Genomic DNA, 16,611 nt, shown 5'->3' on the forward strand with positions numbered 1-16,611 from the left:
TCATGCTAAATGTATAGGAGTTAATGAACTACTGGTTCTTTGAAATTCACAAACGGAAAACAGTTAGTCTAATGTGACCATAAATTATCTCCTTCTCAAAGAAAACAAAACAAAACCAGTAGTCGTTGACATGATAGTACAATAAAACACTATTTTATAACAGAGACAAGAAATCTTTTTGATTTAATGCACATATAAATGTAGTTGTAAATCAACTGGATATTATAATTTATTTTTCTTTACTTGAACAAGGTGTATATTAAAATTATGAAATAATAGTTTCACTTGTTATCTACGATTTCAAGTGCTGTTTCTAAACCTCAGCTTTCTCGTAATATTACAGTTTCTACCACATTTGCCACCGTGTTTTTTATCTATACAAGTTCAGGTCATTACATTATATTACCCTGCTAAATGACATTTATAATACATAATCAAAATTTTATTGTTGATTAATATACATAAGACAGCAGAAATCCTGGTATTTGTATCTTTTGTGTATTTTTATTATCATATTCTTGTAAATCATCTGAGTTGTGTTTTACTAGCTTAGCGATTGACGAAAAACATAAACTTTTTGATAATATTAAACATAATAGCATAACATGAAATGAGTATTAAGTTTCATGTTCGAAATGACGTCACTGATCCAGTTTTCACATGATAACTTGACTGAAGTAAGATATTTACGTAGCCGTTACTCGCTAGCTGTTTCCTCTACGAATCAGTAATTTGAAATGTCCACTTTACAGGCGGCTGGGCTTTTCTGGGTAGCGGGTCGCCACAAAGTCGTAGTTCATTATTACTGTCGCTGCTGAACGCACACGGTAAAAAAATTTGGCTGAACAGTTAATGTTTTCGCCTGAGGCAGAGAGTGCTGAGGACGAGCCCTGACAGCTACTGGTTTTCTCGCTATACTCTCGTTCTCTGTTTTTTTGACAGGTGGAGCCGAAGAGACTCAGTCAAGCGTTCGACCAGACGCCTTGAGGTTGGGTGCGACAAAAGCCAATGAAAACCACACTCGACTTAATCACATTATGAAGGTTAATGAGCCATCTTCTTGAGACGAGAGAGAGCTTCGCACTAGCCACAAGTTAACATGTACACCTGTCTAATGGTCGGGCAATAGGGTCACTGACTGAACCTTCTTCAGGACAGCACCTGTTCTTGGTAAACCGCTCCGTTGGCTGATATTTTAACGTTGACCACACTGTACTTGTCTACCGCTGTGTTAAGCCTATGTCGACTTGTTATAAACCACGCCAGTTTTCCTGATCACCATCCCCGCCTTCGACCGACAACTTTAATGGACTTAAGCGTTCCGAAGCGTTCCATATCGCCACCTGCGGTGCCTCCACAACATCTATTGGCACCATCTCTCCGAACTAACATCGCTCTTCCATTTCTCTCTTCTGCTGGTACGTCTACCCTGACTTCAGTTTCCGTGCCCGGCATGGTACACTTCCCTCACGTTCCGGATCTAACAGCGGTTTCTCCTCAAAGACCTACGAATATCTCCCCGACCGCTGCCTACCGATCTTGTGAACCAGCTTCCGTAGCTACGCCACCGGCTTTCCCCTGTAACGTCACGGCATCTACACTTATGGCAGGTAGGAATATCTGTAGCACTACAGCATAAGTCATTCTTTAATCTTTAACAAATGGTTCCGGGTTCAGTTCGTAGCAACAAATCATGTCACCAACAAGTAATATATTTCTCTAGCAACTTGTTACAATACAAGTTTTTAACAGTCTTCGTACAATATTGGTGAACATTGTATTTTATGTGACGAATGTAATATGGGTTGTATAAGTTGAGATTATTTTTCATTATGTTATTCCTGACAGAATTCACGTTTGTTTTAAGAATTCCTTGGATAATTGTATTCTGTTTAGTGATTGTGGATTAAAATAACTAAGCAAGAGTTGTGTAGCTTTCAGTGTTTAGAAAGTGCGTCAAAGTACACAAGAGTTGTATGGTTTCCAGTATACATGTGTCAACTGTTTTAAGAGGGTTATTCACATTGATGCAGTGTGTGTCAACTATTCACATTGTATGCTTTAAAATCAAGGATATTTCACATGTTGTTAGGATCAGTCTTGTGTGATTTAACAGTTATTTGAAACAGAACAAGTTCTGACTTTTGAACAAAAACGCTTTGTTTTCAAGGTCCAATTATTTATATAAAATTTGTTCCTTCCTTCTATTCCTGATTACAAGAAGAGAGAGAAGTAATGTAAGTAAGTAATGTTTGGGTATTTTCTTAACAAAAAATAAATAGATGAACTGATTACCCTCATCTGACGAACTTACTTTTCTCTTGTATTTATTGTTCTAATTATTCATATTTCGTTCTGATGTTCTGAATGAATATCATTCCATCGTTTTTAGGTACACTTTAAAACACACTGTTTTATAACACGTAGTGAATTAATAGTTTTATGGACAGCAGAATGAGTGAGTTTAGGGTAAATTTATTGCACCATTAAATAAGTAGAAGATTTACCTAAGGAAAAAATGTTGGGCTAAAAGCAGTGGTTTATTTCACACAGCGGCGTTATCAGAGTTTGTAAACTGTTAGCGACTCACAGGATATCGTAAACAACTTGTACTTTGAGCACATTATTGTTCTTTCTACAATGCACGTTTTACACTGAACACCAGATGCACCAGTTTATGCAGGTATTTTACGCTTATCGTCTGAAGCCAAAAGCATCTCTAAAGGCAGGAGTTTTATACTGGATGTTTGATAGTAGAATATACAACTCAAAGCAAAGATTTGACATTCATCGCCTGAAACCAAAAACACCTCTAAAGACAAGTGTTTAAAACTCGATGCCTGATAGTAAATGATACAACTCAATCTAATTTGTATATGGGATTTGTTTCTTTTCAAATAATTGCTGCCAAGCAGATAAAAAACGAATATCAAATCGATGAATTCGACATCAACGAAATAAGTAAAACACCATACGTAGCAATATAATATTTTATTAAATCCTGAGATTGATGTTTGTGTCACCACAGTGTTATTTATCCTAAGTGTCAATGAACTTTTATGACTTAAGGTGTTTATATTTTCATCGTTTAGACGTAGAAGAATATTTGTCCACAAGTAGTGTATCACTAAACTTAACATGTGTTTAAAAACACGTTGTTTCTAGTATTCATGTTAGGTACACTTAAATAAAATAGTATTGTTTCAGTGTGTACCTATCACAAGGAGCCCATCTCAAAGGGTACCAAGTGCTTCACAGTACTTCAACTTACTACTTATAGTAATGAGTAAACAGGTTTGGAATTTGTCATCTTTCATTGGTCAGAGTTTTCACTCGATAGTTCTATTAAATATTACCAAAGTTTACATTTTAAACTTAGAGAATTCTAAATAATAGGATTTTAATATGTAGATTTTTTCTATGTAAACGTGCAGCTTCCTTTTCTACATACGCTAATGACATTTTTAGTTACCGATGACGATGACTTAATTTTAATTCTTAAGTCGTAAATAACCATGATCTTGCAAGCTCAATCTCAAATTAAGTTCTACGTTGTTAATAATTGATTAGGTAAAGTGACTTGCAAATTACTCTGCACTAAGTATTGGTGAGACTTTATTGCGACTTAATCTGTTCGTGTATTTAGGGCGTATCAGTTTATTGACAGTTAGTACTAACTTGCTTTTCGCAGAGAAAAACAGTTAACATACTCGTTAATGGCTTTCTCTTTTCAAGGAATCGCTTTATGTAATATGGATAAGTAAGGGAGTTGACCGAAATATTCATTTCTCTCATTACTAAAGATGACAATGAATCGGCGTTATTATAAAACCAGTGTGTAAGTAAAGTGGCAGGATTTACAATCCGATGAATTGGATTCAAAATGTATACGTCCAAAGTGTTTATTGTTTTACTACGTAGCTGTATTTATATGTTCTACCAGTCGAACTCTGTATATCTATATTTTTACTTATCGTACAGGCTAGTGAGTTTAGCCTTCATGTTTTAATATTGTTTCTACCAATCGTACATATTTTGGGGACAAGCCCCCCTGTTCACACATTATACTTTCCGTCCAGGTTTGTGGAACTAGCTTCCCCGTTCCTGCATATCACCTATTGTATAGGTTCATGGGACTGGCCTCTTGTTCCCACATTTTACTTCTCATACAGGTTCATGAGACTAGCCCCCTGTTCCTAAACTCTGCACGTTTCTTCAGTGTGTCTAATTGATAGTCACCAGTACTTCTCATACAGGTTCATGAGACTAGCCCCCCTGTTCCTAAACTCTGCACGTTTCTTCAGTGTGTCTAATTGATAGTTACCAGTACTTCTCATACAGGTTCATGAGACTAGCCCCCCTGTTCCTAAACTCTGCACGTTTCTTCAGTGTGTCTAATTGATAGTTACCAGTACTTCTCATACAGGTTCATGAGACTAGCCCCTGTTCCTAAACTCTGCACGTTTCTTCAGTGTGTCTAATTGATAGTTACCAGTACTTCTCATACAGATTCATGAGACTAGCCCCCCTGTTCCTAAACTCTGCACGTTTCTTCAGTGTGTCTAATTGATAGTTACCAGTACTTCTCATACAGGTTCATGAGACTAGCCCCCCTGTTCCTAAACTCTGCACGTTTCTTCAGTGTGTCTAATTGATAGTTACCAGTACTTCTCATACAGGTTCATGAGACTAGCCCCTGTTCCTAAACTCTGCACGTTTCTTCAGTGTGTCTAATTGATAGTTACCAGTACTTCTCATACAGGTTCATGAGACTAGCCCCCCTGTTCCTAAACTCTGCACGTTTCTTCAGTGTGTCTAATTGATAGTTACCAGTACTTCTCATACAGATTCATGAGACTAGCCCCCCTGTTCCTAAACTCTGCACGTTTCTTCAGTGTGTCTAATTGATAGTTACCAGTACTTCTCATACAGGTTCATGAGACTAGCCCCCCTGTTCCTAAACTCTGCACGTTTCTTCAGTGTGTCTAATTGATAGTTACCAGTACTTCTCATACAGGTTCATGAGACTAGCCCCTGTTCCTAAACTCTGCACGTTTCTTCAGTGTGTCTAATTGATAGTTACCAGTACTTCTCATACAGGTTCATGAGACTAGCCCCCCTGTTCCTAAACTCTGCACGTTTCTTCAGTGTGTCTAATTGATAGTTACCAGTACTTCTCATACAGATTCATGAGACTAGCCCCCCTGTTCCTAAACTCTGCACGTTTCTTCAGTGTGTCTAATTGATAGTTACCAGTACTTCTCATACAGGTTCATGAGACTAGCCCCCCTGTTCCTAAACTCTGCACGTTTCTTCAGTGTGTCTAATTGATAGTTACCAGTACTTCTCATACAGGTTCATGAGACTAGCCCCCCTGTTCCTAAACTCTGCACGTTTCTTCAGTGTGTCTAATTGATAGTTACCAGTACTTCTCATACAGGTTCATGAGACTAGCCCCCCTGTTCCTAAACTCTGCACGTTTCTTCAGTGTGTCTAATTGATAGTTACCAGTACTTCTCATTACAGATTATCTGCTAGGTAAGAAGTTCTCTCTTAGTATCGAGTGCAGTCTTTTTACTTACACCTGCTGTTTTAGTGCTTTTTTAAGTTTATCTCACACTTTTAAGAACTTGTTGGCATTCCTTGGTAGTGTTATTTTGTAATACTAAAGATAGATATTTTAGTTTTGAATCTTCGCTTTTGGTTTTATCGCGTTTGCAAATTATTCTCACTTTGTCAAAATATATTTCCTGACATTCTCATGGCGGTTCAACTGTAGAGTTCGAAGTTTTCTGTTTACAGTTCTTTCTGTTTCTTTGAATAAAGTGGTTTGTATCTTTGGACAACTGTTAACTAATTGTGACTATATCTCATTGTCAGGTTTGTATCTTTGGACAACTGTTAACTAATTGTGACTATATTTCATTGTCTGGTTTGTATCTTTGGACAACTGTTAACTAATTGTGACTATATTTCATTGTCAGGTTTGTATCTTTGGACAACTGTTAACTAATTGTGACTATATTTCATTGTCTGGTTTGTATCTTTGGACAACTGTTAACTAATTGTGACTATATTTCATTGTCAGGTTTGTATCTTTGAACAACTGTTAACTAATTGTGACTATATTTCATTGTCAGGTTTGTATCTTTGAACAACTGTTAACTAATTGTGACTATATTTCATTGTCAGGTTTGTATCTTTGGACAACTGTTAACTAATTGTGACTATATTTCATTGTCAGGTTTGTATCTTTGGACAACTGTTAACTAATTGTGACTATATTTCATTGTCTGGTTTGTATCTTTGGACAACTGTTAACTAATTGTGACTATATTTCATTGTCAGGTTTTGTCCTCAAGGTGTATTTTAAAACCACATTAGACTTAAACATCTCAGTCCAGCACGTTAGCTTCAGAAAAGGTGTAGCTTTCACTAATAATCTGCCAGTAAAGTTTTGTTATATCTTAGATCACATTAACATACGCTCCAATTTTGGACATGCACAAGAGGTTTTGTTTGAGTTATTGCATTTCAAGCAAGTAGTTTACAATTGTAGTTAAAAGTCGTACCTTGGTGCTAGTGAAAGATTTAGTTGCTAAGTGCACATTCAAGTATTCATTTCGAAACACGTATAAACATTTGTTAGGTTTTCTATAGTGAATATATCAAAGTTCGTGAGAACAAATACATTTCATATAGTAACTTATTCAATTGCACCGTCGTTTTCAATATGTAAGTTAGGTTATGTAACTGCTATATAATTATAAATAACCATGACATTTTTGAGTGGCATGTTACGTTGAAAGATATCGTATTATGCTACTTATATGTTGTTTATTTTTTGCTTGTGATTAAGAACAAACCTATACAATAGGTTATCTGTGCTCTACCCACCACGGGTAGCAAAACTCGGATTCTAGCGTTGTAAGTCCGCATATATATTTCTGTACTATTAGGGAGCCTGTAGAAAAAGCAATTAGTGTGTACGTGGCTTCTAAATATTTTACTGTCCCAAGATGACGTCTTTCCAGAGTGTTCTACAGTACATAAGAACTAGAAATATTTCTCAAATTCAATAGGTAACATTAAAAGAACACACACACTTAAAAAATGATATTAACTTGAACTCTCGTTATCAGTACAAACCGAGATTTAGGGCTTTTTTTTACACTTGTTTGTTCTTTGCTTCGAGTGTTGGAGAAAAACTACACAAAGGCTGTCTCCACTAACCAGTCCTAATTTTCAACTAAAAGAAGGCTGGCAACTAGTAAATAACACCAGCCGCTAGCTCTTTCACTACTATAATTGAATAATAGGATTGGAATAATCTACTTACAATCCAAAAATGCTGTCTGCGAACGATAGATTGTCAGAATCACAGCTTTTAATCATTATTTTTCTATCTCATAAAATACTGTCTTGATTACAGAGTAACAGATAGATTTGGATTCATAAACAGATAAGTTTTTAACTCGGGAACAATTGTCATCTAAACGAACAATCTAATGATGATGCTGTACCTTTGTAAAGATGGTGCCCTCCTAAGCAATTCTCGGAATCCTTCCAAACCCAGGTGTTTGATGATAGACATGAAATATTTTGTACGTGTTAATAGTCCATTATAGGTTCATACATGCTATTCCATATGGCAACACAATAGAAAATGTACACGTATACATGTTATCATGTGAGTGTGCGCTGGCCATAAAACAATTTAAGCGAGAATAAAGCTGTATATGTAGTTGTTGTGTATCATTGCATACACGGTGTAGAAATAAATTGCGTCAGTTTGTTTCGAAAATACATTTTTATCATTGTTGGCCCATTTCAACGACTGAACTCAGTTGATTACTTTCCAGAAGGTGTCTCACATTATTGTGCTTGTCACGTGCCACTTTTTAAAACGTGTTCATCATTGTTGGCTTTTAGTTTTCTCCTCCTTGTGTATCATTGTTATACACATTGAATATTATTTGTCATCGAATTCAAATCCTTTTTGTTATTGTTTGATTGATTGTTGCTAGAAATTTTTCATCGTTTCGTATTTCGAATTTTTCTAAGTTCATTGTCCATATTATTTGTAGTTATGTTAGGATCGGACTTAAAAGTGCTAATAGTGTTCATTCTTTTGTTGATTGTGGTACGTACCTCGCATACTATGTTTATTCATCTAGAAAACTCTAAGAAACTGTTACAAATTACAACAGTTGTCGATTAATTCTTAAAAGTGATCAAATGATTTTGTACAAACGAAATGTTGAACTTTAATATATTCAGTTCAGTAATTGGAAACGTTAATGTTGTCTCATCAATCTTAAGTAAGAATGTCTGACAGATTCAATAAAAACTGTTTGTGTATAGGTCACGTGACACACTACCTTAGTGTTCTAAATTGTACTTTAATCTTTCCGCACGTCAAGGTATCACCATTTGAACTCTTTGCAGTGGTTTAATCAATCCTAACAGGGAGTACTGTAAATATTTATGTAAAATATATATATCAGAGGTTTTGTGAATCTGAAAAAATTGTATTTTTGTGTTTTCACAATAAATTTAAAACTATACGAGACGCCTGGTGGAGGATTCAGCTTAAAGTTTAGAAGCTCGTGACGTCAATGACTGAAGCGTACTTTCTTTAACGACTCATATACTACGTCCTTTAGATATAGGAAACAATGCATTAGTTTCAGAGAAAATAAAAGACGAATCAAGCTCATACAGTTCATAAGCAATGGCACCTGATGAAACACGCGATATCCTTAGTCCAGACTATTCAAAGCTATACTAGAGTTGGGCAATCACTCCTATTGGTCTGTCTGTCCACGCGATTGATCCTTCAGGTCCTGTACAGATAGTACGAGCAGAAAGCAACAACCCTAAGCCGCACGTGGCCTCACCCAATCATTTCACGGATGTGGATCCATAGATATTGATCTCGACTTAGACGAATTAGAAGTGCGCAGATTATAAGTAAAAGGCATGTATTTGTTGTTATAGCGAGGCTTTATGTTCTTACTAGCGCCATATTGAATCCCAAAAAAAAAACGAAACAACTAACATGAAGTTGAATTTGGATTTATGCAACGAGAAACAGTATTATATTCTACTGGAATACAAAAATGTCTGATCCATATTTTGGACAGAATGAGAGATGTGAAGAAACTGAAAGAGAATAAACAGACACTAAATCATTTCAAAGAAATTCGTATTGAAACTTCCATAAAGTCTTTCACATGGTCCGAAACTATTATTGATTTATCAATTATGCTATAACTTATTGCCTTAGCATGATACTATAATTTTTGGTGTGGATATTCTTGTCATAAAACATTCTTAGTAAATATACTATAATTGTGTAAGTTATTTTTGCAATCATTCTTTAAAGTATGGTTCTGTGATGTTGAAACTTAGTTCTATGAAAATCTTCCATACTTCTCTTTCGTATTGATCAGCGTTGCTTAATTATCTATGTATATTATTCTCTCTTGTAATCTACTGCTTTCTTTGGCAAGTAATATTTGTTAATCGTTAAGTGAATGACTCCCACAGAGATAGGTACAGCCATTACCTTACCTGTGAACGTATATTATAACCTTTCTGGAAAAAAAATATTACGAACACATTGAGCAGATTCTGCGATTTTAAATATCAAACCCTAACACGTGCTCTGTCACAGATCCACCAGGTACCCGAAGTAACGGTACACGCATGAGAAGAAACATTTGTTTGTAATTGAATATGTTCAAGAGTATAAACTTTAGTCGCCAATAGGCCTAAATAATAATTTAATGTGTAGAACGTTATCTAATTCTTACAAAGATACTCATAAACTGTTTTCTAGATAAAAATAATTCTCGTATAGATTGAAAAATTCAGTGTAGTATAACGAAAAGAAATTGTCTTAACTACCTTTAAAAACTAGAAATGATGTTAACTGAATGTGCACGTGGTCTGTCTGTCCAATGTCTCGTTACCGGATTGAAAAAGGAATATAAACCTTAATTCCAAATTTGTTGTATATATCTACACGAAATCTGGTAAATTTTAAGCAAAAGTACAAGCCTGTTTTACACAAAATAATCAGATCTGTTAAGGAAGTATTTGTACTTCTGTGAATATGTCTATTCCTCACATGAACTTCACTTTGTACTCTGACAGTTCAGAATACAAAGTGAAGTTCATGTGAGGAATAGACATATTTTCCATCGAAAGTTTATATATTTCACTTGCATAACGTACACTCTGTGTGTGTGTTTTCTGATTTTAGCGTTGTAGATCCGTAGACTTACCGCTGTACCAGCAGAGGACACATAACGCACAGAACATCTGAAATGCATATCTACTATGTCCCTGTATATTGTATGTGTTATTTACGCTCCTCTGTCATGTAGTGTAAAATGAATAATGCATAACTTTGACATCAAATACGTAATATCGTGATGAATAGCACCCTGTTAAAAATTGTGGCATGCTCACTTTGATACCCACCCGTGCAAGTGTAATTAAAATGTTTTCTGTATGTCTTATTTTGCGCTGTAGCTCCCCTTAAAAACGATGTTTTTATAACGCAGTTCTCCTCAGAAAACCAAAGTAATCATATTGTATCTAATTTCATATGCCACACAAATAGACAATATAAAACGTTAGTGCTCTTTATACAGGATGTGTTCTGTTTAAGTTAGCCATTTTTATGTTAATGCTTAAATTATTCTTAATTTTGAAACACTTTAAGACCAATAGTTTAAACAATTTATCTAACTAGTTTTATTTGTGTATTATTTACACCAAGTTTGTTTGAGCCTTAAGTAACAAATACAAAGACGAATGTATGAACCCTAGAGAAGTTACTGTTATGTACGTCATTGCATAAAGTAATTTAGAGATAGAAAATGCTATAAAAGATATACAAAATATATATATATATATTAAGACGAAATGTCTATTTGTTTGTACTCTAACTCCTCCGTGTCTATTACACCAATTTCAACCAAAAATTATATTTAAACACTATGAACTGTGGGGGAATGTCATAAGGGGTCAAAACTGAACTAACTCTATTTCTATTTTGTAAGACTGTTGGTTGATTTCTCCTAGCTTATTGTATTAAAATATAATCAACAATTTTGGCAGGATGATGTTTCAGACAATGTTGAATATTCTAAAGGAATTCAAGGTAAAAAATGTGAAAGTTGCTGGATTGTTTCTCAAACAACCCTGACTTTCTTATGGTCATTGAGATGCAGGGTACTCAAGAACTGTTGTGTATGAAGAAACATTTCTATAATTTCAAATATCCGAGATAAATTTTACTTTCAAGTTATTACTTTGAAATATACGATTGCTGTTAAACTTACATTTCTAAGTTATATTTTAACACTACCCGTCAGTTGGCAGGTGTATTTCAGATTGTCTCATATAAAATTGAAATTTTAATCAGTATCATTATTTAAATTATTTCTTTGCTTTTCTTCACAGGTAGCCTAAACCCAGTGTACCTCAATTCTCGACTGAGTGAGACATTAACGCCATCTAGGGCGTTACCCACCGAGTTTTCTCCTTACGGACTTCGGCCTTATGATTTCGCCCGCCATTTTCTGACATCACAAACTACTGTCAGTAAGATTTTAGGCAAGTTGATCTTTAACTTTAATAATCTGCTATGAAGTACATTTTTAGAAAAGACAACATTACGTTTAATTAGGCTGGTATTCCAGTTTTAAAACGGGATAATGCTTTGCATTGAAAAAGTCACACAAACATTGAAGTTCAATTTGAATTGACTTATATGTCTATCAGCCAAAAACATAAATAATAAATAGTCCTAGTGATTAATGGTTTTAATCTAAGTTCATTAATGAAATTGGTACTTAACCTGATATGGAAATAAATTACTAATTACATAAGGCTGCATGTTTGATATTTAAGAAATTTGGGAGAATATGTTGAAGAAATGGTGTTGTAATATTTTAATCAACACTCCTTGTGTATTAACTAGAGGCATGCAATTTTTGCATTCTGTCAGCTAATCATATATTTCAGAGTTAGTTATAATCTACATAGTTCTTGGTGATTAAGATAAACCGTAACAAGAAATATTTATGAGTCTCTAACGTAGTTTGAGAACCTAATAACAAACACTGAAAAACTGGAACGTGATAAAGAACGTCAAACCGATCTGTATATTTTTCTGGATGGTTGCTACCTAATAGAGAACGTCAAGCTGATACCTATATTTTTTTCTGGATAATTGCTACCTACTAGAGAACGTCAAGCCGATATCTGTATAATTTTTCTAAATAGTTGCTACCTAACAGACAACGTCAAGCTGATACCTATATTTTTTTTCTGGATAGTTGCTACCTAATAGAGAACATCAAGCAGATATCTGTATATTTTTTCTGGATAGTTGCTACCTAATAGAGAACTTCAAGCTGATACCTATATTTTTCTGGATGGTTGCTACCTAATAGAGAACGTCAAGCTGATACCTATATTTTTTTCTGGATAATTGCTTCCTAATAGAGAACGTCAAGCCGATATCTGTATAATTTTTCTAAATAGTTGCTACCTAACAGACAACGTCAAGCTGATACCTATATTTTTTTTCTGGATAGTTGCTACCTAATAGAGAACATCAAGCAGATATCTGTATATTTTTTCTGGATAGTTGCTACCTAATAGAGAACGTCAAGCTGATACCTATATTTTTTTCTGGATAATTGCTTCCTAATAGAGAACGTCAAGCCGATATCTGTATAATTTTTCTAAATAGTTGCTACCTAATAGAGAACGTTAAGCTGATACCTATATTTTTTTGGATAGTTGCTACCTAATAGAGAACGTCAAGCTGATACCCGTATTTTTTTTCCTGATTTTATGAAACGAAACTGGCCTTTATAAAAATCGAATACAATAAAGTATAATTTAGTGCACGAAAGTCTTATGTTAAGAAATATTAGACTAATCTCATGAGAATTGTAATTAAGAACATCATTGACTGGCTAGTCTTTTCAAAGAAATTATTGATTCATAATTTAATTACACACTCTTGATCTGGTTAATAAATTATGACATATTTAAGATATCATATATGTTTTTGTAAGGACATCATTTAATTAATGCAGGCATAATTATGTCAGGTTTTAAAGACGACATACAAACATCAATTTAGTGAATTCAGGGAATATTTTTTATTTAAGTTGAGGTAGTTTTAATTTTTTCTTGGTAAAGTTTGTTTTTAATTTCGCGCAAAACTTTACGAGGGCTATCAGCATTACTCGCCACTATTTTAACAGTGCAAAAATTAAGAGAAGACAGATATTCATCACCACCCACCGTCAACTTTTGGCCACTCTTTTACAAACGAATGGTGGGATTTTCCGTATTATTATAACGCTCCCACGGCTGAAAGGGCAAACATGACTGATGGAACGGGGATTTGAACTCGCGGCTCTCAAATTGAGAGTCAAGTGCCCTAACAAAGTAAAATACATTTACAAATAATTTTTTCAATCATGGTGGATGATAAAAATAACTGATCTTGACAGTTGTTACATACAAATTATTTTAGTGCGTATTAGCATTCATCAGTCAGATTAGGTTGTCTCGATACTGTAATTGAACACCGTTCATCAGTCAGATTAGGATACTGTAATTGAACACCATTCATCAGTCAGATTAGGATACTGTAATTGAACACCATTCATCAGTCAGATTAGGATACTGTAATTGAACGAACAAGGACACATTTTCACTTTGTCACCGACTTTTGATTGAATTTCAAAACACAACTATTTCAAGTATTTAATCAGTAGAATGAGTTAATTATTACGTTTCACAAAACAGAATATACAGTTAATATCTAATGAGGTCATTAGAGATTTAATAACAAAAGAATAAGGGGAAACATTATCTAACATTGTCCTTTATACAGTTTTAGATTTATTAACGGGTATCCCCAGGTAATGTATTTCCATGGTTCAAATCACTAACTATTTATCATTGTGTACTTAGAAGTGTTAAATGATTAAATATAAATTTAGAATTTTATGATGTTTTATTGTGTTTTATTTTGTAAAAAGTCCAGTTTAAATAAAATTAATTTCTCAATTACGGAGTGGCCAAAATACTCCATATACCCATTAATAAAAACTATAGAATCAGGCGAGACAAAACAATTGGAACAGAAACACCGCGTATTTTTAGATGTCCACTAGTTTTTGATATACAGCTTGCTTTTCAAGTTCGTGAGATAGATATTCGTGTCTAGTTGAGTTTCCAAGGTTCACCCATTAAAATTACGCAGCGGATATATAGAATTTTGCAACCTGTCCTGTGATGAATACAGACAATAAGTTTGACACGTAATTTGATCATATTTGATTTTCTATTTTGTTTACCAAATTATTTAATAAATCATTTAAAGAATGATGATGCAATATTTTATAGAAATTTTCATATTATAATTGTAGATAGAACGCTTAAATAAAATGGTTAATCGGCAAAGAGACAATAACAAACTTATAATTAAAAATCAAAATCAAAACCTTTACTAAATAAATTATTAATGAGTTAAGACTCCAATTGAAATGTGTTATTGATATTAAATACTAAACGTTTATTTGGGACGAGATGCTTTACAGTAAATAGTATTTTGTTCACTTAACTCCATAAAAGATCTTTTATTCACGACAAATGTCCGGGAATATTTTGAACGTATTGAACTAAAAGAATGTTAAAGGTTTGAAATTAACCCTGGTAGATTTCCTGAATGCTAAAGTATTTTGTTCCTATATAGGTCTTTAATTTCTATCTGAACGACTTTATGATCATAAAAATGAAAGCTTATGACTAGTAAGTGTCTTCTACATCTTTCTCGTGACAGGACGATACTACGAAACAGGTTCTCTTCGTCCAGGAGTCATAGGAGGAAGTAAACCAAAAGTAGCGACCCCTACGGTAGTGGCTAAAATTGAACAGTATAAGAGAGAGAATCCCACGATTTTCGCATGGGAAATCAGAGAACGCCTTATATCTGAAAGTAAGTAACAGTTTAGTCCTACGCTGTACAGAAACAACATAGAATTATCCCTAAGTAACAATATTCTTGTCACTTTAGTCAGTTCTAGGCCGTACAGAAACAACATAGAATTATCCCTAAGTAACAATATTCTTGTCAGTTTAGTCAGTTCTAGGCCGTACAGAAACAACATAGAATTATCCCAAAGTAACAATATTTTTGTCAGTTTAGTCAGTTCTAGGCTCTACAGAAACAACATAGAATTATCCCAAAGTAACAATATTCTTGTCAGTTTAGTCAGTCCTAGGCTGTATAGAAAAACATAAAAATTCCTTAACTTATTCTTGCAAACTTGCCCACTTTAATAAGCAGCTTAAAACATAAGAATTGAATAGTTTAACAACAATCGTGTATTGTTCACAGAAGTTTGCGCTGTAGGTTAGTGATTGAGGTGTTGACATACGTAAAAGAATTAAGGTAAGCATGTCACATAGTTCTCAGTTACAATGTGTAAAGCGTAATTGAGGTTTTTTCACATTCTAGACAACTTGCCACTCTGCACTGGAAGTAAACAAATGTGAGTGTTTGGCACCATATCGAGGTTTTCAGTCTGTCTAACAACATTCAAGTTTCCCCTAGGTTATGTTCAACTAGGGGCTTAAAAAGAGTAAGCGGCTCCGCGGGATGCTATCATTAAGGTTCGTGTGGACGTCGATTTGAACATCTTCCCACCATATCTTAATCAAGGCTGTTCAACACCTGTCTCTGTAAATTTAATTTTAAGATAGTCCAATCAATCGGACGTAAACAACGGATATAATAATATATATATATTTTCAAAGGGTTACAGACTCAGTATTTGTTTTAGAAATATGTAAACCAACCAACAGTTGTGAATTTTATTTAAAACATATTCTTCCATTAGCTGTAATTTTTCTACGTTTCATCACTTTCACAATACATTGCAGTTCATTTCGAAAATTTTCATTGTATATGTAATAGCCTACTAAGCACTTTACTATATTAAAAAATGTTGTACTAAAGCGAGTGTTGGTATTATTTAGATAAAACCAAGAAAAGTGAGCTATGAAAATTCAGGAATTTATGCCCAAATTGTTGATAAAAAGCAGATTCTATGTGTAGGAATAACTGATAAAGAGCAGGTTCTATGTGTAGAAATAACGGATAAAAAGCAGGTTCTATGTGTAGGAATAACTGATAAAAAGCAGGTTCTGTGTGTAGGAATAACTGATAAAAAGTAGGTTCTAGGTGTAGGAATAACGGATAAAAAGCAGGTTCTATGTCTAGGAATAACTGATGAAAAGCAGGTTCTATGTCTAGGAATAACTGATAAAAAGCAGGTTCTGTGTGTAGGAATAACTGATAAAAAGCAGGTTCTATGTGTAGGAATAACGGATAAAAAGCAGGTTCTATGTGTAGGAATAACGGATAAAAAGCAGGTTCTATGTGAAGGAATAACTGATAAAAAGCAGGTTCTATGTCTAGGAATAACTGATAAAAAGCAGGTTCTGTGTGTAGGAATAACTGATAAAAAGCAGGTTCTGTGTGTAGGAATAACTGATAAAAAG

General features: G+C 34.2%; 1 protein-coding gene across 3 annotated transcripts in view; it reads left to right on the top strand.

Annotated features, from left to right (window-relative positions):
• Window positions 1-16,611, top strand: part of LOC143255443 (paired box protein Pax-6-like) — a 156,285-nt gene that overhangs the window by 111,711 nt on the left and 27,963 nt on the right. For all 3 annotated transcript variants that reach the window (XM_076511115.1, XM_076511114.1, XM_076511116.1), the window contains exons 2-4: window positions 943-1,610; window positions 11,479-11,631; window positions 14,888-15,043. In XM_076511115.1, the coding sequence (XP_076367230.1) occupies window positions 1,307-1,610; window positions 11,479-11,631; window positions 14,888-15,043 (613 nt within the window). In that variant the 5' untranslated portion in view covers window positions 943-1,306. The remainder of the gene's footprint in view (window positions 1-942; window positions 1,611-11,478; window positions 11,632-14,887; window positions 15,044-16,611) is intronic.

Source organism: Tachypleus tridentatus, chromosome 7 (genome assembly GCF_004210375.1).
Source record: "Tachypleus tridentatus isolate NWPU-2018 chromosome 7, ASM421037v1, whole genome shotgun sequence".
Classification (NCBI taxonomy): Eukaryota; Metazoa; Arthropoda; class Merostomata; order Xiphosura; family Limulidae; genus Tachypleus; species Tachypleus tridentatus.